Raw genomic sequence first — 27,549 nt, 5'->3', positions numbered from 1 at the left:
TTAATATAAGCATTTTCATTAATCCATCTATGATATTTTCTCGAAATTATATAATAAACATGCTACATAACATATAAACATGATAAATACACCCCACAGTAGAATAAATTAACATAAATATGAGATGCTAGATGTAGATGAACGAGTATCAACCATAACCAGACGCATTCGTCCATTTGTTTACATCATCCGTGTCTCTCTACTCTCTCGTTTACTCGTTTTCTCTCTCTTGTTTATTCGTTTTACTTCATTTACTCACCTCTCACCCTACATTAAGACTACAAATATTTTAAGGTAATTAATGAATACACTGTATTTCATTTTGTCACTCTGGGGCACTTTAACCCTTTCAGGGTCCATGCCATAGATCTACGGCTTTACGATGAGAGTCCAAACTGTAGATCTACGCGTATGAGCTCAGCTCACTCTGATAAGCTGTGAGTGGTAAATTTGGGCCTAGATATGAGAGAATACATTTATGTGGTATGTGTGCACCACATATAACAAATCCTGCAGCACACAGTGCATGAGAGAAAAAAAACGAGATCGTAATTTTCAATTAAAACAGCGACTTTGCAGTGTTTTTTCATGTTTTTTATAGTTGTATTTGCGATTTCTTGGTCTCACTTGATAGAATGGAAGATATATTACAGAAATAGAGATAAGTTTGATTGGTTTTAGTACGAAAAATGGCTTGACACTGAGCTCAAAGTAGCGGAAATGTTAAATTTTTGCCGATGTTCAAGAGTAAACAAATGACCTCACACGTCTAATACACGCCAGGTGGTGGGTCTAATATGTGTTCACAAATGTGCTGATATTATTTATACAATTATTACAATATTGCATGACAGTAAATCTTCTATTTTTTGGTTTGATTAAAATTAATTATGTGAATTAAAATCAAAATTGAATTCATTTGTAAAGCCTGAAAACATAATTAATGAACAGAGGAAATGTTAGTTTAGTGCCAGGAATGCCTGCATTGTTTATTCTGGACCCTATTTTGAAATTGGAATATTCTGAACTTTGCACTAAATTGGCCAAATTACCAATTTATAATCACTTTATTTTGTAGTTGAAAAAGTTGAATTAGTAATTTCTTGTGCTCAATCGATAGAAGTAGTACTTGTGAAATAGCTAAGAATTTGGTTGACTGGAATAAGGTAATTGGCCTAAAATGGGAGTCAAAGTTGGTAAAATCGCCGATGCGTAAATATCGCTGACACATCAAAATTCACGAGATCATAATTTCGTCAATTTTCCATCAAAATTTGTACTTTTTGTTTTATTACCTTCAGAAAAAGATTCTCTACCATTTCAAAAGAAAAAATAACAAAATTATTGTTTTGAAAATTCTTGGACACTGGTGTGCACTTCGAAATTTGGCCTCTGGACCCTAAAAGGGTTAAATGTCATAGTATATTACGTGTGGGTGTGGTAGGGTGGGTGGGCTGACCTGGCTGGCTACCATACCTCCCACACCTGACTTCCTACAAATAAATACTACTCACCTCTCACCCTACATTAAAACTACAAATATTTTAAGGTAAGTAATGGGTGTAGTGTGTGTATTTTACATTTTATTGTTTTTAATGCCTAGTTTTATTGCCATCTTAATGTGTGTTAGTGTAAACTTGTTATCTGGCATTTATATGGATTCCACTTTCCAATGGCATTTCATTTTCCGGCGATGTCCGCTTACTGGCAGTAGCCTGGAACCTAACCAGCCGTGTAAGTGTGGCCCTACTGTATATACACTTAGTTATCACAAAGTTTATTACAAACTTGTGGGGGATTGTCTAAATGCCCATTAAATCGGAATGTTAAAAAATAGCAATAGAAAGCACTACTAAAGTACTCTACTATATGCTTAATATATTACTGTAGTATACACAATTTACTTCTATACTGTAATATACATTAAAATTAATGGAATTAAAGGTACAATTTAACCAGTGGACTTTTCCCATAATATTAAGAGTCTTTTAAATCAAGGTCCATTACTGTATACTAAACACCCTTACTTCCTGTGAAATCCCCAAACAACCGTTACCTTTGAACATTTGAAGAGTTTTGAGAATTTCACTACTGAGCCTGGCCATGGGCCAGGCTTGTCTGGTGCTTGCCTGATCAACCTGGTGAACATACCTGTCTAGTTTCCTCTTGAAGACTTCCATACTTGTTCCAGCCATGTTTCTGATACCTTCTGGTAAGATGTTAAATAGTCTGGGACCCTGAATGTTGATACAGCATTCCCTTATTGTCCCCACCACACCCCTGCTTCTCACTGGATTTATATTACACTTCCTCCCATTGGGACCAGGCCCTCAAGTACTTTCCAGGTACATATTATTATGCATCTCTCTCCTCTGCTCCAATGAGTACATGTTCAAGACTTAAAGGCATTCCCAGTAATTTAAAGTGATTTACTGGCTTAATGTGAGCCGTAAACGATTTCTGTATTTGTTCCAGCTCTGATATTTCTCCTGCTCTGAATGGGGCCGTCAGCACTGAGCAATATTCTAAATAAGGGAGCACTAGCGATTTGAAGAGTGTCACAATCAGCATTATTTACCTCGTTTCGAAAGTTCTCAATACCCACCCCGTTATCTTCCTGAGTGTCATGATCTTTGTCTTGTTATGATCTTTCAAAGAAAGGTCAGCTGACATAATTATTCCAAGGTCTTTTGTGTGTTCCATTCACTCTATTTGGTGACCCTCTTGAGTTTTGTATATAGTGTTCCTCTTGAGTTCTTCATTCTATACATACCTAAGCAGCAGTAACTTATCACCACTGAACGTCATGTTGTTCTCCACTGCCCACTGGAAAACCCTGCTTATGTCTTCCTGTAATTTTTCAGTGTCCTCTACTGTAGTGACTTTCATGCTTATTTTAGTGTCATCTGCAAATGATACAAAAGTGTGATGGGTGATTTTATCTATGTCTGCTATGAGGATGGAAACAGCAGAGGTGCCAGGACAGTGCCTTGGGGCACTGAGCTTTTGACCTCGCTGATGCTGGATTTTGCTCTGTTCACTACTACCTTTTGTGTTTTGTGTTAGGAAGCCAAATCAATATAGAACTTACTGGAGTATGACGAGACCTTTCCGTGCTTCTTCTTGCTCTACTATTCTTCTCACTGTTTCTCGCATCAACTCCACAGCTGCCAGAGCCTCACGACGTTTCTCTAATAATCTAATAATGCATAAAAATCTATCTTGAGGTCACATTTTTACAATATGGAATTTAAAATTAAATGGTCCTTAATCTTTTATTAAAATGTAAGAGATAAAAAATATTCCAGGAATTATACATTCAGCTGCTAGCAATAATATTACTAAAATATCAGCTCAAGTGAATGAAAACTATCCAAAAATGTCAGGAATCATAAAGATACACTTACAAGTGAATGAAAACTAACCAAAGGATCAAAAAATACCCTTGTTATTGTCACAAGCTTTCTCATGATAAATTTATTCAGTGTTGATGATAACAAAGAAGCCATCACTAACTGTAGTAAAGTAAAACAAAAATAAGACAGTGTACTTTGTGCATGGTTTACTTGAAATAAAAAATACTATTTTTTAACACACCGACCATTTCCCACAAAGAAGAGAGTGACCCCCCAAAAATAAGAAATATACACCTACCATCCGACTTACGACGGAGCTTGGTTCCGACCAACCGGTCGTAAGTCAAAATGGATGTAAGTCGAACTTTACTACTGAATATCAACATCACATTTTTGTAATGACTTTATTTTATTGTTTTATTTTGGTATTTCATTTTTTACTTTACTTTTTATGCTGTTAGAACCGTATTTTATACTTTAAGGTTTAGGATAAACACTGTGTACAACACAAACAGTTGTTTATTTCCCAGAAATTTGGCATAAAAAACACAGTCGTAACTCGAGTGGCCGTATGTCAAGCAGGTCGTAAGTCGGATGGTAGGTGTAACTTCTTAACAAGCAATTTATCATACCTGCTTCTGTTTGCTTCTCTCTGCTTAAGTAGCTCTGCTTGTTTCTGTTGCCGCATATATGGTTGAATGATGAGTTTTTGAACAGCTAACCAACTCATAAGAGGTACCAATGTCCCATAGATTACTGGTGCTGGCAAGATTTCCTCGCACAGCATTATAGTTGCAGCATAGGTCTGAGATGCACGATGAAGCCTGTCAACAGTTAAAAGCCAATACAGTACTAAATAATACTTATAAAGCTAATATATAGTATGCATTCAATTTTTTAATTCAGTCACCGCTTCTCCATGCAATAGCTCAAAAATCCTCAAATAAATATATTACCACACTAAAGCGTATACAAAAACAGCATTAGTAATGAAAAAAGTACAGTGGTCCCTCGATTATCGTAGTTCTCGAGAATCGTAAATTTCGGAAATCATAGGGATATTTTCACATAAACATGGGCTCGCTAATCATAGATTGACTCGCAAATAGTAGTTCGTCTGGGACAGGTACACACAGCCCCGAGCCGCCTCACACTCCTTTCCCAGCCAGTGCGCCATTGTTTATCAGTGAGTGAGGATGATCCCACGAGTTCATACGATATATTTTATAATATTCCATTCGTTTTAGTGTTTGCAACTGCTAAATAAGTCACCATGGCTCCAAGGAAAGCTTCTAGTGCCAGCCCTTTGGTAAAGAATGTGAGAAACACACAATTTAAGAAAAAGTTTGTAGATGAATGGTTCAGAGAACCAACATTTTGATAAATTAGACACATGTGCAACTCTAGGGTATCTTTATTGAGGAAACATTTCGCCACACAGTGGCTTCATCAGTCCATACAAAGGAGAATCTTGAAGAACAGGAGGAGAATGAGTTAATCAGTCCCTCAACCTTGAGTCGATGTGGTCAGTCCATCAATCTTGAATAGAATACGGCATACGTACGGAGAAGGAGCTTATAAACCGCAGGCAGGAGAGGTGCAGCAGTCATAGGTGGTGTCACATTTGTTCAATGTGGAAGTAGGTCGTGCCCAAGAATTAGGCAAGCGAAGAATTCCCAAGTATTAAGATCCCAAGAAGTTAAGAACATAAGAACATAAGAATGTAGGAACACTGCAGAAGGCCTACTGGCCCATACGAGGCAGGTCCTTATCAAAACGACATCTACCTAAAGCTACCCAAGAAATAACTCCTGTACCCCATGACACCAATCAAACCCAGCCCCTCCCACTCATATATTTGTCCAGTCTCTTCTTAAAGCTACCCAAGGTCCTAGCCTCTATCACCCCACTGGGAAGACTGTTCCACGCATCTACAACTCTGTTAGAAAACCAGTACTTACCTATGTCCTTTCTAAATCTAAATTTATCCAACTTAAATCCATTATTCCTGGTTCTTACCTGGTTCGACACCCTCAGTACTTTATTAATGTCTCCCTTGTTTATGCCCGTCATCCACTTATACACTTCAATGATATCTCCCCTCATTCTACGCCTCTCCAGAGAGTGGAGATTTAAGGCTTTAAGTCTATCTTCATACGGGAGGTTCCTTACACAGTAAATCATTTTAGTCATTCTTCTCTGTATGTTCTCTAATGAGTCTATGTCCATCCTGTAGTAAGGGGACAAAAACTGAGCAGCATAATCTAAATGAGGCCTCACTAGTGATGTATAGAGCTGTAAAATAACTTTTGGACTTCTGTTACTTATACTTCTTGAGATAAATCCAAGTAATCTGTTGGCCTTGTTGCGCACACTAAGGCACTGCTGTCTTGGCTTTAGATTTCTGCTTACCATGACTCCCAAGTCTTTTTCACATTCTGTATGACCAAGCTCTACTTCACCTAGATTATAGCTTCGAGGGTTATTTTCATTACCAAGGGCAAGTACCTTACACTTATCCACATTAAACTTCATCTGCCATTTTTCAAACCAAGACATTAATTTGTTCAAATAGTCCTGGAGTTCATTGATATCCTCCTCAGAGTGAATTATACGGCCTATCTTTGTATCATCAGCAAACTTACTCATGTCACTAGTAATCCCTTCATCAAGGTCATTAATGTAAATTATGAACAGGAGAGGGCCTAAAACTGATCCTTGTGGAACGCCACTAGTGACTAATCCCCATTCAGATTTCACTCCATTAATGGTAACTCTCTGCTTTCTATTGGTAAGCCATGCCTCAATCCATGCTAGAACTTTACCTCCTATACCATGAGCTGCCACTTTTCTTAAGAGTCTCTTGTGAGGTACTCTGTCGAAGGCCTTACTAAAATCCAAATAAACAATATCACACTCCCTATCACTGTCAACTGCCTCAAATGTTCTATTGAAGATCGTCAGTAAGTTTGTCAGGCAGGAACGACCTCTCGTGAATCCATGCTGAGATTCATTTATCAAGTTATGCTCCTCAAGGTGACTTCTGATAATGTCAGCTATAACTGATTCTAATAACTTGCCCACTATAGATGTCAGGCTTATTGGACGGTAATTTGAAGGAGTGGACTTATCCCCTGATTTGAATATAGGAACCACATTAGCCATCTTCCACAACTCTGGCACAACACCGGTAAGGATGGACTCATTAAACACACACGTTAATGGCTGACTAAGCTCCATCTCGCATTCCTTAAGTACCCTTGAAAACAACTCATCGGGTCCCGGGGACTTATTTTGTTTCAGTTTGTCTATCTGTTTAATAACTATGTCCCTCGTGACAGTAATATTAGTTAACTTAAATTCATCAGGAACTAAATAATTGTTAATTACTGGAATCTCATTTACATCTTCCTGTGTAAAAACTGACAAAAAATAGTCATTAAATAAGGAACACATTTCCAGTTCATTATCAGTCAGCTGTCCATTCCCAGTTTTCAGAGGTCCTACTTTTTCCTTCACCTTCGTCCTATACATTTGAAAGAACCCCTTTGGATTAGTCTTTGATTCATTAGCAACTCTAATTTCATAGTCACGTTTAGCCTTTCTAATCGCCTTTTTTACTTCTCTTTTAAGCTGAACATATTGGTCAGTAAGGTTAACCTCTCCTCTTCTGATGCGCCTATAAATTCCCCTTTTCTCCCCTAATAGATGCTTTAGCCTCCTGTTAACCCATTTGGGATCGTTATTATTAGACCTAATTTCTCTCTGGGGAATGTATATACTCTGGGCACTGTGTACATTAATAAGAAAACAATCATAAAAGCAGATCCCTTCATATTCATAAGCATGATTATCATCAATAAAATCATTAGCTAGATAACCCCAATCAAGATTAGACAGATGTCCCCTAAGTCCATTATAATCGGCAGAACGAAAATCAGGTATTTTTACTGTATTATCATTATTCTTGCATTCCCAATTAATGCTAAAAGTGATGGATTTGTGATCACTTGCGCCAAGCTCTTCAGTGACCTCCAGTTTATTCAAGAGTGTTTCCTTATTTGACAAGACTAGGTCTAGCAAATTATTACCCCTGGTAGGCTCAGTTACGCTCTGTTTCAGAAAACAGTCCTGAACCGTTTCCATAAAGTCACTGGACTCTAGATTACCTGTCAAAGAATTCCAGTCAATTTGACTAAAGTTAGTCCCCTACTATGACTATGTTACTGTGTCCAGAAGCCCTAACAATTTCGTCCCAAAGAAGTCTCCCTCTATCGTGATCCAAGCCTGGAGGTCGGTATATTACACCTAGAATTAGTTTTTCTTGACCCTCCACGAACTCTACCCAGACTCTGTTACTGCTCCATCTATTTTTATACCTGTTTTTATGCAACAATTAATATTTTCTCGAACATACAATGCAACTCCACCCCCCTTCCCTTTACATCTATCCACATTGAACAACTTAAATCCCTGAATATTACACTCAGCAGTCATATCCCGACTCTTTAAATCATACCACGTTTCAGTTAATGCAATGATATCAAAGTTCCCAGCACATGCTACCAAACGTAGTTCATTAATTTTATTTCTTGCACTTCGACTGTTAGCATAAAATACCATCATATGTTTTTTCTTCTGCACATTTTTCCTATTCATCTTTGTTTTTACACAATTTCTGAAATTATCATTACCCAGAGTTACTCCATGACAGTTACTATTAAGATTCTTAATATCATATCCATACTCCTTATTTATCATTTCTAAACCCATACCTCTAACTAATCCTAGTTTAAAGTCCTAACAACCCCCTCAACTGAGTTAGCAAGAAAACCCACACCTGCCCTGGATAAGTGAACCCCATCCCTGGCATACATGTCATTTCGGCCATAGAAGTTGTCCCAGTTGTCAATGAATGGTACTGCATTATCCTTACAGTGTTTATCCAGCCAACAATTAATACCAATTGCTCTGGACAACCATTCATTACCAACACCTCTTCTTGGCAAAATGCCACATATAACAGGGCGCCCCCCCCTCCTTCTTCCTAATTATGTCTATAGCTGTCCTGAACTTTCTAAGTCCTCACTTCTACGCTTGCCTACATCATTGCCTCCAGCACTGAGGCAAATAATAGGATTGATCCCATTACCGTTCATGATGTTGTCAAGCCGGCTAACAATGTCCTCCATCCCAGCCCCAGGAAAGCATACCCTCTGTCTCCTACTCCTGTCCTTCAAGCAGAATGCCCGATCCATGTAGCTAACCTGGCTATCCCCAACAACAATATTCTTGCCTGTCTGACAGGTTTGTAGATGAATGGTTCAGAGAACCGACATGTTCTTCAAGATTCTCCTTATCTATGTTATTAATATTGTTTATTATGTCATATTAGTTGAATTGTGATAGATAAATAAGCTGTAGAGTTGATATTCGGTGGCCCAGTGGCCTGGTGGCTAAAGCTCCCGCTTCACACACAGAGGGCCTGGGTTCGATTCCCGGCGGGTGGAAACATTTCGACACGTTTCCTTACACCTGTTGTCCTGTTCACCTAGCAGCAAATAGGTACCTGGGTGTTAGTCAACTGGTGTGGGTCGCATCCTGGGGGACAAGATTAAGGACCCCAATGGAAATAAGTTAGACAGTCCTCGATGACGCACTGACTTTCTTGGGTTATCCTGGGTGGCTAACCCTCCGGGGTTAAAAATCCGAACGAAATCTTATCTTATCTTCTGTCATATTCTCCAACAATAAACTTTCCATCCCTCCCTCACACAAACAAAGTCTCCAATAAGAAAGGAGGAACACTGCAGTAGGCCGGTTGGTCCATACTAGGCAAGTCCTTTACAATCCTTCCCACTAAGAACATAACAATGGAAGAACACTGAAGGTCTACTGGCCCATACAAGGCAGGTCCTTATCAAAATGACCTCTACACAAAGCTACCCAAGAATTTACTTCCGTACCCAATGACACAAATCAAACTCAGCTCCTCCCACTCATATATTTGTCCAATCTCTTCTTAAAGCTACCCAAGGTCCTAGCCTCGATCACCCTACTGGTAAGTGTGATGTTAAATAAGAACATAAGAACTTAAGAAAGTAGGAACACTGCAACACCCCTGCTGGCCCATACTAGGCAGGTCCTTCACAAATCCAACCCACTAACAGAACAAATGCTACCCAAGCAATAAGCTCAGGTGCAAGTCCGACTCAAATCCAACCCCTCTCACTCATGTACATATTTATCCAGCCATAGCTTTTAGAACATAAGAAAGGAGGCACAGTGCAACAGGCCTGTTGGCCCATACTAGGCCAGTCCTTCACAAATCCAACCCACTAACAGCATAACTGCTATACCCAAGCAATAAGCTTTGATAAACCTATTTACTCATGTGCAAGACCGATTCAAAGCCAACCCCTCTCACTAATGTATTTATCCAACCTAAATTTGAAACTACCCAATGTTTTAGCTTTGATCACCCTACTAGGCAGACCGTTCCACTCATCAACTACCCCTATTACCAATGTTCATTTATACATTTTATTAGTGCTCTACATTTATTTGGCATTCTTTTCTGCATGTAAATCTATATTTAAGCTAGGTAAGTGGCCCCTGAAGTGACCTGGAGTCATAAGAACATAAGAAAGGAGGAACACTGCAGCAGGCCTGTTGGCCCATACTAGGCAGGCCCTTTACAATTCATCCCACTAACAAAACATTTGCCCAACCCAATTTTCAATGCTACCCAAGAAATTGTCGGTATTATATACCATTCTTGCACAACCAAGAAATAAGCCCTGATATGCAAGTCCCACTAAAATCCAACCCCTCTCACTCATGCATTTATCCAACCTCTCCTCCTTATGGAGGGGGATTCCCCTTCCAAACAATAACCTCTCTTCCCTCTCTCCTCCTCCCTGTCTACCATTCTTCAACAACAGCCTTCAATAAAGGTAACTGTCATGTTGAATGTTCATTCTTTTGTGCATGAAAATCTATCTTTAAGGTAAAAAAAAATTGTTGATACTTCTGGGTGTCAGGAACGGATTAATTGTATTTACATTATTTCTTATGGGGAAAATTGATTCGAAAATCGTAGATTTCAATAATAGTAGCACCTCCAGGAACAGATTAATTACGAAAAACGAGGGACCACCGTATTAGCAACTATGTTACAAGCTGGTGTGGCATTATACATTGGGGCTGGATATACAGTACACACGGTGCCCCGTGGCCTGGTGGCAAAAGCTCTGGCTTCACATGGTGAGGGTCTGGGTTTCCTTACACTGGCTATCTATGTTCACCCATCAGTAAAATGGGTACCTGGGTCTTAGTCGACTGGTATGGGTCGCATTCTGAGACTAAACTGACCTAATTTGCCTGAAATGCTCTGCATAACAAGGGGCTTTCTATATAATAGCATGTCATTGATGTCAACTAGGCCTGTATACGTTCTACATGTGCTTGTAGTAAATTATAGCTATTAAATATTTTTTTATTAACACCCTGGCCGATTCCCACCAAGGCAGGGTGGCCCAAAACAGAAAAAACTTTCACCATCATTCACTCCATCACTGTCTTGCCAGAAGGGTGCTTTACACTACAGTTTTTAAACTGCAACATTAACACCCCTCCTTCAGAGTGCAGGCACTGTACTTCCCATCTCCAGGACTCAAGTCCGGCCTGCCGGTTTCCCTGAATCCCTTCATAAATGTTACTTTGCTCACACTCCAACAGCACGTCAAGTATTAAAAACCATTTGTCTCCATTCACTCCTATCAAACACGCTCACGCATGCCTGCTGGAAGTCCAAGCCCCTCGTACACAAAACCTCCTTTACCCCCTCCCTTCAACCTTTCCTAGGCCGACCCCTACCCCGCCTTCCTTCCACTACAGACTGATACACTCTTGAAGTCATTCTGTTTCGCTCCATTCTCTCTACATGTCCGAACCACCTCAACAACCCTTCCTCAGCCCTCTGGACAACAGTTTTGGTAATCCCGCACCTCCTCCTAACTTCCAAACCACGAATTCTCTGCATTATATTCACACCACACATTGCCCTCAGACATGACATCTCCACTGCCTCCAGCCTTCTCCTCGCTGCAACATTCATCACCCATGCTTCACCCGTATAAGAGCGTTGGTAAAACCATACTCTCATACATTCCCCTCTTTGCCTCCAAGGACAAAGTTCTTTGTCTCCACAGACTCCTAAGTGCACCACTCACCCTTTTCCCCTCATCAATTCTATGATTCACCTCATCTTTCATAGACCCATCCGCTGACACGTCCACTCCCAAATATCTGAATACATTCACCTCCTCCATACTCTCTCTCCAATCTGATATCCAATCTTTCATCACCTAATCTTTTTGTTATCCTCATAACCTTACTCTTTCCTGTATTCACTTTTAATTTTCTTCTTTTGCATACCGTACCAAATTCATCCACCAATCTCTGCAACTTCTCTTCAGAATCTCCCAAGAGCACAGTGTCATCAGCAAAGAGCAACTGTGACAACTCCCACTTTATGTGTGATTCTTTATCTTTTAACTCCACGCCTCTTTCCAAGACCCTCACATTTACTTCTCTTACAACCCCATCTATAAATATATTAAACAACCACGGTGACATCACACATCCTTGTCTAAGGCCTACTTTTACTGGGAAATAATTTCCCTCTTTCCTACATACTCTAACTTGAGCCTCACTATCCTCTATACAAAGCTATTATATATTATTATTATTATGTTTTGTTATACAGAGATAATCTCCCCCCCTTGATTGCCTGCTGATTTACAGTGCATGAATTGTAGCTGACAGCAGATAATGCTTGCCAATGATTGCATTGGATGTCTTACAACAAATATAAATCCCCATCTTAAAGGTTGAATTTTATAATGCACTAGCAATTTCCATGAATTTTTTATTCTCAAGCAATTTTTTTTTTATTATCACACCGGCCGATTCCCACCAAGGCAGGGTGGCCCGAAAAAGAAAAACTTTCACCATCATTCACTCCATCACTGTCTTGCCAGAAGGGTGCTTTACACTACAGTTTTTAAACTGCAACATTAACACCCCTCCTTCAGAGTGCAGGCACTGTACTTCCCATCTCCAGGACTCAAGTCCGGCCTGCCGGTTTCCCTGAATCCCTTCATAAATGTTACTTTGCTCACACTCCAACAGCACGTCAAGTATTAAAAACCATTTGTCTCCATTCACTCCTATCAAACACGCTCACGCATGCCTGCTGGAAGTCCAAGCCCCTCGCACACAAAACCTCCTTTACCCCCTCCCTCCAACCCTTCCTAGGCCGACCCCTACCCTGCCTTCCTTCCACTACAGACTGATACACTCTTGAAGTCATTCTGTTTCGCTTCATTCTCTCTACATGTCCGAACCACCTCAACAACCCTTCCTCAGCCCTCTGGACAACAGTTTTGGTAATCCCGCACCTCCTCCTAACTTCCAAACTACGAATTCTCTGCATTATATTCACACCACACATTGCCCTCAGACATGACATCTCCACTGCCTCCAGCCTTCTCCTCGCTGCAACATTCATCACCCACTCTTCACACCCATATAAGAGCGTTGGTAAAACTATACTCTCATACATTCCCCTCTTTGCCTCCAAGGACAAAGTTCTTTGTTTCCACAGACTCCTAAGTGCACCACTCACTCTTTTTCCCTCATCAATTCTATGATTCACCTCATCTTTCATAGACCCATCCGCTGACACGTCCACTCCCAAATATCTGAATACGTTCACCTCCTCCATACTCTCTCCCTCCAATCTGATATTCAATCTTTCATCACCTAATCTTTTTGTTATCCTCATAACCTTACTCTTTCCTGTATTCACAAGCAATATTTAAATCAAATAAACAGCCTGTACAAAAATAGCTGAAGAGTAAATACTGTGTTCACTGACAGATGACACTTGCCAATATTTGCAGTAGATACACTGTTGTAAATGACATTCCCCATTACTGTACCTTAAGGCTAAATTTTGTAACAAATTAGCAATGTCCACAATTTTCTATCTCACCTTATATTTAAGTTAAATAACTTATTTAAACAGAAGAGGAAATACTGTGTTTAATGATAGTTTAACCTAGGTTTCCATTCAGTGGTGTATTGTACTTTACATTCCACATTACATTAATTACATATTCCTGGATTTATGAAAAACTATTACAGTGAAAAAACAACTGAACAGAAACACTTACAGTTCCAGCTGTTTTATCCCCATTTCATTCTACTTAATGCCTCGTGCACCTCCCCCACACTCACATCCTGCTCTTCTTCACTCCTAAAAGATGTTATACCTCCCTAGCCAGTGCATGAAATTACCGCCTCACTTTTTTCGTCGACATTTAATAGTTCCTCAAAATATTCCTTCCATCTACCCAATTCCTCCACCTCCCCATCTACTAACTCCCCTTCTCTATTTTTAACTGACAAATCCATTTGTTCCCTAGGCTTTCTTAACCCTTTCAGGGTCCCCAGGCCCTCTCCAAGACTTGTTCTCATGGTCCCCAAATTTAAAAAAAAAAAAAAAAAAAAACTCTTAAGAAAAGATAGAGAATCTTTTCCCGACAATAATGACACCCAAAGTATGAAATTTGATGGAAAACTTACGGAATTATGCTCTCGCGAAGTTAGCGGTCTCGACGATGTTCATGCATCGGCGATTTTGCCCACTTTGAGCCCTATTTTCGGCCAATTCCAGTGTACTAGTCGACAAAAATCATAACTATTTCACTAGAACTCCATTTTTTATATCGAATGAGTACAAGAAACCACCCATTTACCGATTTCAACTATCTAATAAAGCGGTCAGAATTTAGCAATTTTGCAAATTTCACACAAATTTCAAAAGATGCCAATTTCCGAATAGGGTCCAGAATAAACAAGAAAGACATTCCTGGCACTAAAATAACAAGTTCTCTGTTCGTTAGTCACATCCCCAGGCCCCTCTTATATTTCTTTGGCTTTCCACTTTGAATTTTTATTCTTACAAAATATAGAAGATTTACTGTTATGCAGACTACTGCATTAGTGTAGAAATAATATCAGCGCACTTGTGAAAGAATATTAAACTCGCCAGTTGACATGTATTGGACGCTTGACATGATTTGTTTACTTTTGAACTTTGGTAAAAATCGAACATTTCTGCTACTTTGAGCTCAATTTCAAGGTACTTTTCATTGTAAAACCAGTCAAAATCATCTCAATTTTTGTAATATGTCTTCCATTCTATAAAATGAGACCAGGAAAACTAGAATGCAACAATAAATACCACACGAAAATACAGTGCAAAGTCGCTGTTTTAATCCAAAAACAAGGTCAAAGTTTTTTTTTTCTCATTACGCACTGTGTGCTGCAGGAACTTTTTTATACTGCGCACACTGACCACATACACCCATTCTTTCATATGTAGGCCTACCAGCTTTCTCTCACTAGATTTGAGGGTGCTGGAATTTAGGCGTACTATTTTTTTTTTTATTATCACACCGGCCGATTCCCACCAAGGCAGGGTGGCCCGAAAAAGAAAAACTTTCACCATCATTCACTCCATCACTGTCTTGCCAGAAGGGTGCTTTACACTACAGTTTTTAAACTGCAACATTAACACCCCTCCTTCAGAGTGCAGGCACTGTACTTCCCATCTCCAGGACTCAAGTCCGGCCTGCCGGTTTCCCTGAATCCCTTCATAAATGTTACTTTGCTCACACTCCAACAGCACGTCAAGTATTAAAAACCATTTGTCTCCATTCACTCCTATCAAACACGCTCACGCATGCCTGCTGGAAGTCCAAGCCCCTCGCACACAAAACCTCCTTTACCCCCTCCCTCCAACCCTTCCTAGGCCGACCCCTACCCCGCCTTCCTTCCACTACAGACTGATACACTCTTGAAGTCATTCTGTTTCGCTCCATTCTCTCTACATGTCCGAACCACCTCAACAACCCTTCCTCAGCCCTCTGGACAACAGTTTTGGTAATCCCGCACCTCCTCCTAACTTCCAAACTACGAATTCTCTGCATTATATTCACACCACACATTGCCCTCAGACATGACATCTCCACTGCCTCCAGCCTTCTCCTCGCTGCAACATTCATCACCCACGCTTCACACCCATATAAGAGCGTTGGTAAAACTATACTCTCATACATTCCCCTCTTTGCCTCCAAGGACAAAGTTCTTTGTCTCCACAGACTCCTAAGTACACCACTCACTCTTTTTCCCTCATCAATTCTATGATTCACCTCATCTTTCATAGACCCATCCGCTGACACGTCCACTCCCAAATATCTGAATACGTTCACCTCCTCCATACTCTCTCCCTCCAATCTGATATTCAATCTTTCATCACCTAATCTTTTTGTTATCCTCATAACCTTACTCTTTCCTGTATTCACCTTTAATTTTCTTCTTTTGCACACCCTACCAAATTCATCCACCAATCTCTGCAACTTCTCTTCAGAATCTCCCAAGAGCACAGTGTCATCAGCAAAGAGCAGCTGTGACAACTCCCACTTTGTGTGTGATTCTTTATCTTTTAACTCCACGCCTCTTGCCAAGACCCTCGCATTTACTTCTCTTACAACCCCATCTATAAATATATTAAACAACCACGGTGACATCACACATCCTTGTCTAAGGCCTACTTTTACTGGGAAAAAATTTCCCTCTTTCCTACATACTCTAACTTGAGCCTCACTATCCTCGTAAAAACTCTTCACTGCTTTCAATAACCTACCTCCTACACCATACACTTGCAACATCTGCCACATTGCCCCCCTATCCACCCTGTCATACGCCTTTTCCAAATCCATAAATGCCACAAAGACCTCTTTAGCCTTATCTAAATACTGTTCACTTATATGTTTCACTGTAAACACCTGGTCCACACACCCCCTACCTTTCCTAAAGCCTCCTTGTTCATCTGCTATCCTATTCTCCGTCTTACTCTTAATTCTTTCAATTATAACTCTACCATACACTTTACCAGGTACACTCAACAGACTTATCCCCCTATAATTTTTGCACTCTCTTTTATCCCCTTTGCCTTTATACAAAGGAACTATGCATGCTCTCTGCCAATCCCTAGGTACCTTACCCTCTTCCATACATTTATTAAATAATTGCACCAACCACTCCAAAACTATATCCCCACCTGCTTTTAACATTTCTTTTAGGCGTACTAGTATGTCAAAAACCCTGGAGCGTAAGCCATACTAGTATGGCCAAAACCCTGAAAGGGTTAACCTGTATAACTCAGTCCAAAATTTTTTCTTATTCTCAGCAAAATTTCTTGACAGTGCCTCTCCCTCTGTATCATTTGCTCTCCTTTTGCACTCTCTCACCACTCTCTTCACCTTTCTTTTTTCTGTCCTCCTTATATCACTTCTGCTTTGTAAAAACCTCTCATAAGCTACCTTTTTCTCTTTTATCACACCCTTTACTTCATCATTCCATCAATCACTCCTCTTTCTTTCTGCACCCACCCTCATATACCCACAAACTTCTGCCCCCACATTCTAATACTGCATTTTTAAAACTATCCCATCCCTCTTCAACCACCCCACTACCCATATTTGCACTAGCCTACCTTTCTGCACTTAATATGTATATATAATACTGTATAAGCACATTATCTTTCATTTCTGATGTATTCAATGATGAAAAAAACTGCTCTTTTCCACCCAACAGTGATTTTTATTTACCATACAGGGTTGAGAACCTAAAAGCCGTACAAACTGGGCTCTTTTGTATTTGTAGTCACGTACAGTGGAACCCTGGTTTTCATCTTTAATCTGGTCCAGAAGGTCGGCCAAAAACCAATTTGCACAATAACTCAAGTAATATTTCCCATAAGAAATAATGTAACTCCAATTAATCCATTCGAGACACCCAAAAATATCAACAAAAAATACATTTTATAGAGAATAACTATAGTTTTACATACATAAAACAATGAGAAATAAATATAACACACTAATGAAATGGATAAATGAACATTTAACATCACTTTTAACTTTACTTAAGACTCTTGCTGGCACATGGAAGATGGCGAGGAGGTGAGAGGGAGGAGAGGTTATTGTCTAGAAGGGGAATCCCCCTCCATACGGACTTCAGATATCAAAGCCCTATCCAGGGTTACTTCCTTTCTTTGTCTTTTACTGGCACTAAGACCAGCTTGAGAGTCACTGGACCCCTGTCACACAAAAAATCTGTCCAGAGAGGCCTGTTTCTGGTGTCTCTAAGATTTGCCTAAAATGGGACAAGGCACTGTCATTGAACATGTTGCTGACATGGCTTGCAACAGCTTTGTTAGGGTGATATTTCTCCACAAAACTTTGCATCTCACTCCACTTTGCATAAATGTCCTTAATTGTTGAAGAAGGCACATTCTTCCCTCTCTCTTCCTCCTCCTTGGAAGCAATTTCCTCAGCTAAGGTCTGTTGTTGTTCCAGATGAAGGTCTTGCAGCTCTTCAGTGGTTAGCTCTTCCCTGTGATCGTCCATCAACTCTTCCACATCCTGGCCACTCGCCTCCAGCCCCATGGACTTCCCCAAAGACACAATAGATACCACAACAGGCATAAGGGAGGGAGGGTTAGCCTCAAACCCTTCAAAATCCTTGTAGCACTCGGAACTTTCTTTGGCCCCATGGTGGCTTATTTAGCAGTTGCAAGCACAAAAAACAATGGATTACGAAATGTTTCAGAGGATCGCATGGAGTAATGCTCACTGAACGAGTAACAAAGGCAGACTGAGTCACGAACATGTGAGTGGCCGCGTCCCACGGGCAGGCGGATGCATCTGGTATGGACAATTTCCGAGCAGATGTACGAAAACGAGGAAAATTTCGCCAAAAAAAGTGGTCGAAAACTGAATTGTATGATAACCAGACCAGATGAAAACCGGGCTTCCACTGTATTTAAAAGTGATCTTCTCCCACGTTTATAAATATACTTTCACACATAATATTCAAACTCCAGTACTACACTCACTTGATTTTGAGTTGAACACCTGTTGGTATACCTAGTGCAAGAGATGCAGCAAGAGAGCTGTTCTGGGAAATTTTCTTCTCTGCTCCATACTCTAATATGGCTCCAAATGTACCAGCTCTGCAAAATGTAACATGTAATGTTAGTGATTATGTCAAAAAATAACAGTGTTTTTTAAGGTCTCTCAAAGTACTGTACAGAGACAAGTTGTGGAAATATGTAGCAGAGTATTAAAAAAATAAACAAATACATAGGTTGGGTAGCCTACAAAATAAGCAGCTAAATTCCACAAGTAATGACATTTTTCTTATATATCAAACTAATCATATTCTAGAGGAAATATAGTACGGGAGGGCCCCACTAATGCAGTGGTTTTTAATTATACCCATTTTTCATTTACTCAGGCTTCTTATAATAAATATATTCAACAAACCCTAGAAGCTAAGACTGGAAATATTTTAAGGTACTAGGTTGGTAGACAGCAACCACCCAGGGAGGTACTACCGTCCTGCCAAGTGAGTGTAAAATGAAAGTCTGTAATTGTTTTACATGATGGTAGGATTGCTGGTGTCTTTTGTCTGTCTCATAAATATGCAAGATTACAGGTATGTCTTGCTACTTCTACTTACACTTAGGTCACACTACACATACATGTACACGTTTATTTATACACACTCATCTGAGTTTTCTTTGATTTTATCTTAATAGTTCTTGGTCTTATTATTTTCCTTTTATATCCCTGGGGAAGTGGAATAAGAATCTTTCCTCCGTAAGCCATGCATGTTGTAAAAGTCAGCTAAAATGCCAGGAACAATGGGCTAGTAACCCCTTTTCCTGTAAAGATTACTAAAAAGAATAAGAAGAAGAAAATTGTCAAAGTGGGAAGTCTGAATGTCCATGGATGTTGTGCAAATGATAAGAAAGAGATGATTGTGGATGTTATGAATGAGAAGAAGCTAGATGTCCTGACTAAGTGAAACAAAGCTGAAGGGGGTGGGAGTTTCAATGAAGAGGAATAAATGGGATTAGGTCAGGGGTTTCAAATGGAGTTAGAGCTAAGGAAGGAGTAGCAATAATGTTGAAGGATAAGCTATGGCAGGAAAAGAGGGACTATAAATGTATTAATTCAAGAATTATGTGGAGTAAAATAAAGATTGGATGTGAAAAGTGGGTTATAGTAAGCGTGTATGCACATGGAGAAGAGAGAAGTGTAGAGGAGAGAGAGAGATTTTGGGAAATGTTGAGTGAATGTGTGGGGAGTTTTGAATCAAGTGTGAGTGTAATGGTGGTTGGGGATTTCAATGCTAAAGTGGGTAAAAATGTTATGGAGGGAGTAGTAGGTAAATTTGGGGTGCCAGGGGTAAATGTAAATGGGGAGCCTTTAATTGAGCTATGTGTAGAAAGAGATTTAGTAATACATATTTTATGAAAAAGAGGATAAATAAATATACAAGGTATGATGCAGCATGTAATGAAAGTAGTTTGTTAGATTATGTATTGGTGGATAAAAGGTTGATGGGTAGGCTCCAGGATGTACATGTTTATAAAGGGGCAACTGATATATCGGATCATTATTTAGTTGTAGCTATAGAGTAAGAGGTAGATGGGAAAAGAGGAAGGTGGCAACAACAAGTAAGAGGGAGGTGAAAGTGTATAAACTAAGGGAGGAGGAAGTTCGGGTGAGATATAAGCCACTATTGGCAGAAAGGTGGGCTAGTGCAAAGATGAGCAGTGGGGGGGAAGTTGAAGAGGGTTGAAATAGTTTTAAAAATGCAGTATTAGAATGTGGGGCAGAAGTTTGTGTTTATAGGAGGGTGGGGGCAGGAGGAAAGAGGAGTGATTGGTGGAATGATGAGGTAAAGGGTGTGATAAAAGAGAAAAAGGTAGCTTATGAGAGGTTTTTACAAAGCAGAAGTGTTATAAGAAGAGCAGAGTATATGGAGAGTAAAAGAAAGGTGAAGAGAGTGGTGAGAGAGTGCAAAAGGAGAGCAGATGATAGAGTGGGAGAGGCACTGTCAAGAAATTTTAATGAAAATAAGAAAAATTTTTGGAGTTAAACTAGTTAAGAAAGTCTAGGGAAAGTATGGATTTGTCAGTTAAAAACAGAGTAGGGGAGTTAGTAGATGGGGAGATGGAGGTATTAGGTAGATAGCGAGAATATTTTGAGGAACTTTTAAATGTCGAGGAAGAAAGGGAGGCGGTAATTTCATGCAATGGCCAGGGAGGTATACCATCTTTTAGGAGTGAAGAAGAGCAGTATGTAAGAGTGGAGGAGGTACGTGAGGCATTACGTAGAATGAAAGGGGGTAAAGCAGCTGGAACTGATGGGATCATGACAGAAATGTTAAAAGCAGGGGGGGATATAGTGTTGGAGTGGTTGGTACTTTTGTTTAATAAATGTATGAAAGAGGGGAAGGTACCTAGGGATTGGCAGAGAGCATGTATAGTCCCTTTATATAAAGGGAAAGGGGACAAAAGAGATTGTAAAAATTATAGAGGAATAAGTTTACTGAGTATACCAGGAAAAGCGTACGGTAGGGTTACAATTGAAAGAATTAGAGGTAAGACAGAATGTAGGATTGTGGATGAGCAAGGAGGTTTCAGAGTGGGTAGGGGATGTGTAGATCAAGTGTTTACATTGAAGCATATATGTGAACAGTATTTAGATAAAGGTAGGGAGGTTTTTATTGCATTTATGGATTTAGAAAAGGCATATGATAGAGTGGATAGAGGAGCAATGTGGCAGATGTTGCAAGTACAGTGGACCCCCGGTTCACGATATTATTTCATTCCAGAAGTATGTTCAGGTGCCAGTACTGACTGAATTTGTTCCCATAAGGAATATTGTGAATTAGATTAGTCCATTTCAGACCCACAAACATACACATACAAACGCACTTACATAAATACACTTACATAATTGGTCGCATTGGGAGCTGATCGTAAACCGGGGGTCCACTGTATATGGAATAGGTGGCAAGTTACTAAATGCTGTAAAGAGTTTTTATGAGGATAGTGAGGTTCAGGTTAGGGTGTGTAGAAGAGGGAGACTACTTCCCGGTAAAAGTAGGTCTTAGACAGGGATGTGTAATGTCACCATGGTTGTTTAATATATTTATAGATGGGTTGTAAAAGAAGTAAATGTTAGGGTGTTCGGGAGAGGGGTGGGATTAAATTATGGGGAATCAAATTCAAAATGGGAATTGACACAGTTACTTTTTGCTGATGATACTGTGCTTATGGGAGATTCTAAAGAAAAATTGCAAAGGTTAATGATCGATGAGTTTGAGAATGTGTGTAAAGGTAGAAAGTTGAAAGTGAACATAGAAAAGAGTAAGGTGATGAGAGTTATCAAATAATTTAGATAAAGAAAAATTGGATATCAAATTGGGGAGGAGGAGTATGGAAGAAGTGAATGTTTTCAGATACTTGGGAGTTGACGTGTCGGCGGATGGATTTATGAAGGACGAGGTTAATCATAGAATTGATGAGGGAAAAAAGGTGAGTGGGCATTGAGGTATATGTGGAGTCAAAAACGTTATCTATGGAGGCAAAGAAGGGAATGTATGAAAGTATAGTAGTACCAACACTCTTATATGGGTGTGAAGCTTGGGTGGTAAATGCAGCAGCGACGAGACAGTTGGAGGCAGTGGAGATGTCCTGTCTAAGGGCAATGTGTGGTGTAAATATTATGCAGAAAATTCGGAGTGTGGAAATTAGGAAAAGGTGTGGAGTTAATAAAAATATTAGTCAAGAGGGCAGAAGAGGGGTTGTTGAGGTGGTTTGGTCATTTAGAGAGAATGGATCAAAGTAGAATGACATGGAAAGCATATAAATCTATAGGGGAAGGAAGGCGGGATAGGGGTCGTCCTCGAAAGGGTTGGAGAGAGGGGGTAAAGGAGGTTTTGTGGGCGAGGGGCTTGGACTTCCAGCAAGCGTGCGTGAGCGTGTTAGATAGGAGTAAATGGAGACGAATAGTACTTGGGACCTGACGATCTGTTGGTGTGTGAGCAGGGTAATATTTAGTGAAGGGATTCAGGGAAACCGGTTATTTTCATATAGTCGGACTTAAGTCCTGGAAATGGGAAGTACAATGCCTGCACTTTAAAGGAGGGGTTTGGGATATTGGCAGTTTGGAGGGATATGTTGTGCATCTTTATACATATATGCTTCTAAACTGTTGTATTCTGAGCACCTCTGCAAAAACAGTGATAATGTGTGAGTGTGGTGAAAGTGTTGAATGATGATGAAAGTATTTTCTTTTTGGGGATTTTCTTTCTTTTTTTGGGTCACCCTGCTTCGGTGGGAGACGGCCGACTTGTTGAAGGAAAAAAAAAAAAAAAGTAATGTGTGAGCTGTGTATGAATTTTTTATGACTCTCTATTGCTCACTTAATATATGATAGTGTAAGCATGTTTACAGGCTCTTATATGCATTTGAAAGTGAAAAAAGACTATGTTTCACCTTACAGCAATTTTTGCTTTAAAGCAGTAACCCAGAACCTAACCTAACCTGTATATGTAGGGCCCTCCTGTAATTTAACATACTAAGTACTGATATATGACTTGCATATAAAAAAAAACGAACACAAAAACAAATAGACCAGTGAGTGCCAAATTATTACTTATGATAATTCCCTTTACCTCCTTCACAATAAGTATGACCCAACCTTAAAACTACAACACCTTATTCAAGATCAGATATTAACTTTAACTAGAAAACTAGGTAAAGTATGGCTACTGTATGTGAAAAAAAAACATTAATATTGTACAGTATTAATATTTCTGTAAAACAGAAGCATTAATACTGTACCTCAGATTGTTACTTTTATAGTAAATATACAAATGAACTCCGGAATTAATGTTCACAACACAAGTCAAGAAATTTTTGATACAAGACCCCCAAGAAAAATGCTTAGTGACCCCAACCCCAGGGCCATGCCTCAACCCCAGGGTCATGACCCAACCCCAGGGTCATGACCCAACCCCAGGGTCATGACCCAACCCCAGGGTCATGACCCAACCCCAGGGTCATGACCCAACCCCAGGGTCATGACCCAACCCCAGGGTCATGACCCATCCCTAGGATCATGTAGCTAAAGTTGGAAACTGCTATACTTAACCCTTTCAGGGTTTCTGACGTACTAGTACAGCTTATGCACCAGGGTTTTTGACGTACTAGTACACCTAAATTCTAGCGCCCTCAAATCTAGTGAGAGAAAGCTGGTAGGCCTACATATGAAAGAATGGGTCTATGTGGTCAGTGTGCGCAGTATAAAAAAAATCCTGCAGCACACAGTGCGTAATGAGAAAAAAAAACTTTGACAGTGTTTTTGGTTTAAAACAGCGACTTTGCACTGTATTTTCGTATGGTATTTATTGTTGTATTCTAGTTTTCTTGGTCTCATTTTATAGAATGGAAGACATATTACAGAAATTGAGATGATTTTGATTGGTTTTACAATGAAAAGTACCTTGAAATTGAGCTCAATTTAGCAGAAATCTTCGATTTTTGCCAAAGTTCAAAAGTAAACAAATCATGCCACGCATCCAATACACGTCAACTGTTATTTTATGTTATTTTAGTGCCAGGAATGTCTTTCTTGTTTATTCTGGACCCTATTTGGAAATTGGCATCTTTCGAAATTTGTGTGAAATTGGCAAAATTGCTAAATTCTGACCACTTTATTGGATAGTTGAAATCGGTAAATGGGTGGTTTCTTGTAGTCATTCAATAGAAAAAATGGAGTTCTAGCGAAATAATTATGATTTTTGTCGACTAGTACACTGGAATTGGCTGAAAATAGGGTTCAAAGTGGGTTAAATCGCCGATGCGTAAACATCGTCAAGACCGCTAACTTCACGAGAGCATAATTCCCTAATGTGATGCAATATAGTATTTCAATGAAACAAAACAGAATGAAATATTACATCAGGAATAGAAATGAAACATGTATAAAAATTACTTTAAGTCTAACAGTTTTATACCAGAAAGGAGAAAAGATGAAATACAGTGGACCCCCGCATAACGATTACCTCCGAATGCGACCAATTATGTAAGTGTATTTATGTAAGTGCGTTTGTACGTGTATGTTTGGGGGTCTGAAATGGACTAATCTACTTCACAATATTCCTTATGGGAATAAATTCGGTCAGTACTGGCACCTGAACATACTTATGGAGTGAAAAAATATCGTTAACCGGGGGTCCACTGTAATAAGGAATAGTTTAATGAAAAGTACTACAAAGCCATGAAAAAGATTTGAAACTAATAGAGGATGCATGCCAACCCAGAGACTTACTAGAGATTAAAATAAGCCAGAAATGAATATACAAATATAATGAGGAAACACAAACAAATTTTTTAAAACAAATAATGGACAAGACCAAAATGGAACCAAATCTTTTATTTTTAGCTTATAAAAGTCAAACTAAATCTGAAAGGCAAAATACGAAAAATCAAGGATAGCAGTATTACTGAAGCAGAAGAGATGTCTAAGATGACAAATATGAAGTTACATTGTGTATTTACAGAAGAAGACACTGTAAATGTAGTAGACTTGAATTAAAAAAGGCCAGCTAAAATAGAGGCCTTTGAAATAGAGGCAGTCTGGTTTGGAAGAGGAGGGGGGGAAAGGCTAGGTAGAGGACTAGAAGCAAAATTATATTTTGGGGGAGGCATTAGAGGGCTGATGGAATTCTGGGGCCCTTCAGCTTCTCTGCTCTGAAATATCCAAAGAAGAAGCAAAAGCAAATGAGCTAGATGAGATATAACAATAGATTTTAAAAGAATGTATAGAAGAGCTAGGAGGAATTCATTGCAAGACAGCAAGACATACATTGTGCCAACATTAAAAAAAACAAATAGGAACAACCGTCTAAACTATAAACCTGTCTGTCTCACAAAATATTGGGAAAATTTTAAGGAATGCTGCTTACGTCCTAACAAGGAAATTTTTGATTAGCAAATTTCTATGTATCAAATGTATTAAAGGTACAACAGCAGTTACAGAAATTATTCAAGAAATAGATGGGCAGACCTGAATTTATTTGTATTTCAAAAAACTTTTGATAAGAGTTCCCATGAAATAGTCAGGAATACATAAAATACAGAAGTATTCAAAAATCACTATTACAACAGATGAGAAAATTTTTCGTTTGAAAGGAAAATGAAAGTAGTTATAAAAGGAAAAATACCATGAGAAAATGTTTCTATGAGGCGCCACAAGGTTCAGGTGTTCACCACAATGTTCCTAATTTATATAAATGACTTACCTGAAGGAATAAAAGCTATATGACTATGTTATCATTTGATACAAAGATCCTATACAAAAATAAATTTAGTTCACTAAATTTATTTTTGCATAGAAATTTCTATAAGATGACTTGGATTTACAGTATTAGGTAGACAAAGTGATAGATGAATGATGGAATTTAACATAGACAGTTATGAAATGAAATAGGAGACAATTTGAGCCCAAGTGAAGAATTTGATTGTGATAAAATGTAAATATTAAAGAGAGGATTCAAGGATACATTACTAACTAAAGATCTATGAATGGAAACAAAAAATGTTGTGTTTATAGAGAGAAGGTAGTGTACCAATCTTACTACATGCTCCAGTACAGTAGGTGTAACATGATTTGGATACCTGAGGAGCATATGCTATGAGAATTGCTACCAAAGGAAGTCTTAAAAATCCTAGATTTTTAAGACCCTAACCAATAGATCAGATTAAAGAATTTCTACATTTCCCTACCCAAGAGGGAGCAATGGATGAGGTTAAAGCATGACACCTAAAAGGAATGTAATAATGGCAGAGTGAAGATTGACAATTCACTCACGACCATACACGGTGACTGCTGAACAGCAGCCAAAGCTACTGAATCCTACTGAAATCTACCAGCTGATGGGAGAAACAAAAGAAAAAAAAGCCATCTTGTACAATGGGTGTTAGGTAAATATAGTTAGCTCTTGCTTTAACTACATACAAGTCTTATAGAACAGCGCACACAATGTGATGCATCCACTTTTGATAATAAAACTATATTTGGTAGAGTCCTAGCAACTACTCGGGAGCAAAGGGCTAGTAACCCCCTTCTCCTGTATTTTTTTTTTTATTATCACACTGGCCGATTCCCACCAAGGCAGGGTGGCCCGAAAAAGAAAAACTTTCACCATCATTCACTCCATCACTGTCTTGCCAGAAGGGTGCTTTACACTACAGTTTTTAAACTGCAACATTAACACCCCTCCTTCAGAGTGCAGGCACTGTACTTCCCATCTCCAGGACTCAAGTCCGGCCTGCCGGTTTCCCTGAATCCCTTCATAAATGTTACTTTGCTCACACTCCAACAGCACGTCAAGTATTAAAAACCATTTGTCTCCATTCACTCCTATCAAACACGCTCACGCATGCCTGCTGGAAGTCCAAGCCCCTCGCACACAAAACCTCCTTTACCCCCTCCCTCCAACCCTTCCTAGGCCGACCCCTACCCCGCCTTCCTTCCACTACAGACTGATACACTCTTGAAGTCATTCTGTTTCGCTCCATTCTCTCTACATGTCCGAACCACCTCAACAACCCTTCCTCAGCCCTCTGGACAACAGTTTTGGTAATCCCGCACCTCCTCCTAACTTCCAAACTACGAATTCTCTGCATTATATTCACACCACACATTGCCCTCAGACATGACATCTCCACTGCCTCCAGCCTTCTCCTCGCTGCAACATTCATCACCCACGCTTCACACCCATATAAGAGCGTTGGTAAAACTATACTCTCATACATTCCCCTCTTTGCCTCCAAGGACAAAGTTCTTTGTCTCCACAGACTCCTAAGTGCACCACTCACTCTTTTTCCCTCATCAATTCTATGATTCACCTCATCTTTCATAGACCCATCCGCTGACACGTCCACTCCCAAATATCTGAATACGTTCACCTCCTCCATACTCTCTCCCTCCAATCTGATATTCAATCTTTCATCATCTAATCTTTTTGTTATCCTCATAACCTTACTCTTTCCTGTATTCACTTTTAATTTTCTTCTTTTGCACACCCTACCAAATTCTCCTGTATATATTACTAAATGTAAAAGGAGAAACTTTTGTTTTTCCTTTTGGGCCACCCCGCCTCAGTCGGATATGGCTGGTGTGTTGAA

General features: G+C 39.4%; 1 protein-coding gene across 2 annotated transcripts in view; it reads right to left on the bottom strand.

Moving 5' to 3' along the window:
• Positions 1 to 27,549, bottom strand: part of LOC128704851 (dnaJ homolog subfamily C member 11) — a 95,260-nt gene that overhangs the window by 26,725 nt on the left and 40,986 nt on the right. The window contains exons 8-10 of one of the 2 annotated variants that reach the window (XM_053800001.2): positions 18,391 to 18,507; positions 3,989 to 4,180; positions 3,092 to 3,199 (exon numbers count right to left, since the gene is read on the bottom strand). In XM_053800001.2, coding sequence (XP_053655976.2) covers positions 3,092 to 3,199; positions 3,989 to 4,180; positions 18,391 to 18,507 — 417 coding nt within the window. The remainder of the gene's footprint in view (positions 1 to 3,091; positions 3,200 to 3,988; positions 4,181 to 18,390; positions 18,508 to 27,549) is intronic. The other variant, XM_070104375.1, reaches the window with a different exon arrangement.

This window comes from Cherax quadricarinatus, chromosome 91, assembly GCF_038502225.1.
Source record: "Cherax quadricarinatus isolate ZL_2023a chromosome 91, ASM3850222v1, whole genome shotgun sequence".
Taxonomy (NCBI): Eukaryota; Metazoa; Arthropoda; class Malacostraca; order Decapoda; family Parastacidae; genus Cherax; species Cherax quadricarinatus.
This window is presented reverse-complemented; position numbering and strand designations above follow the sequence as displayed.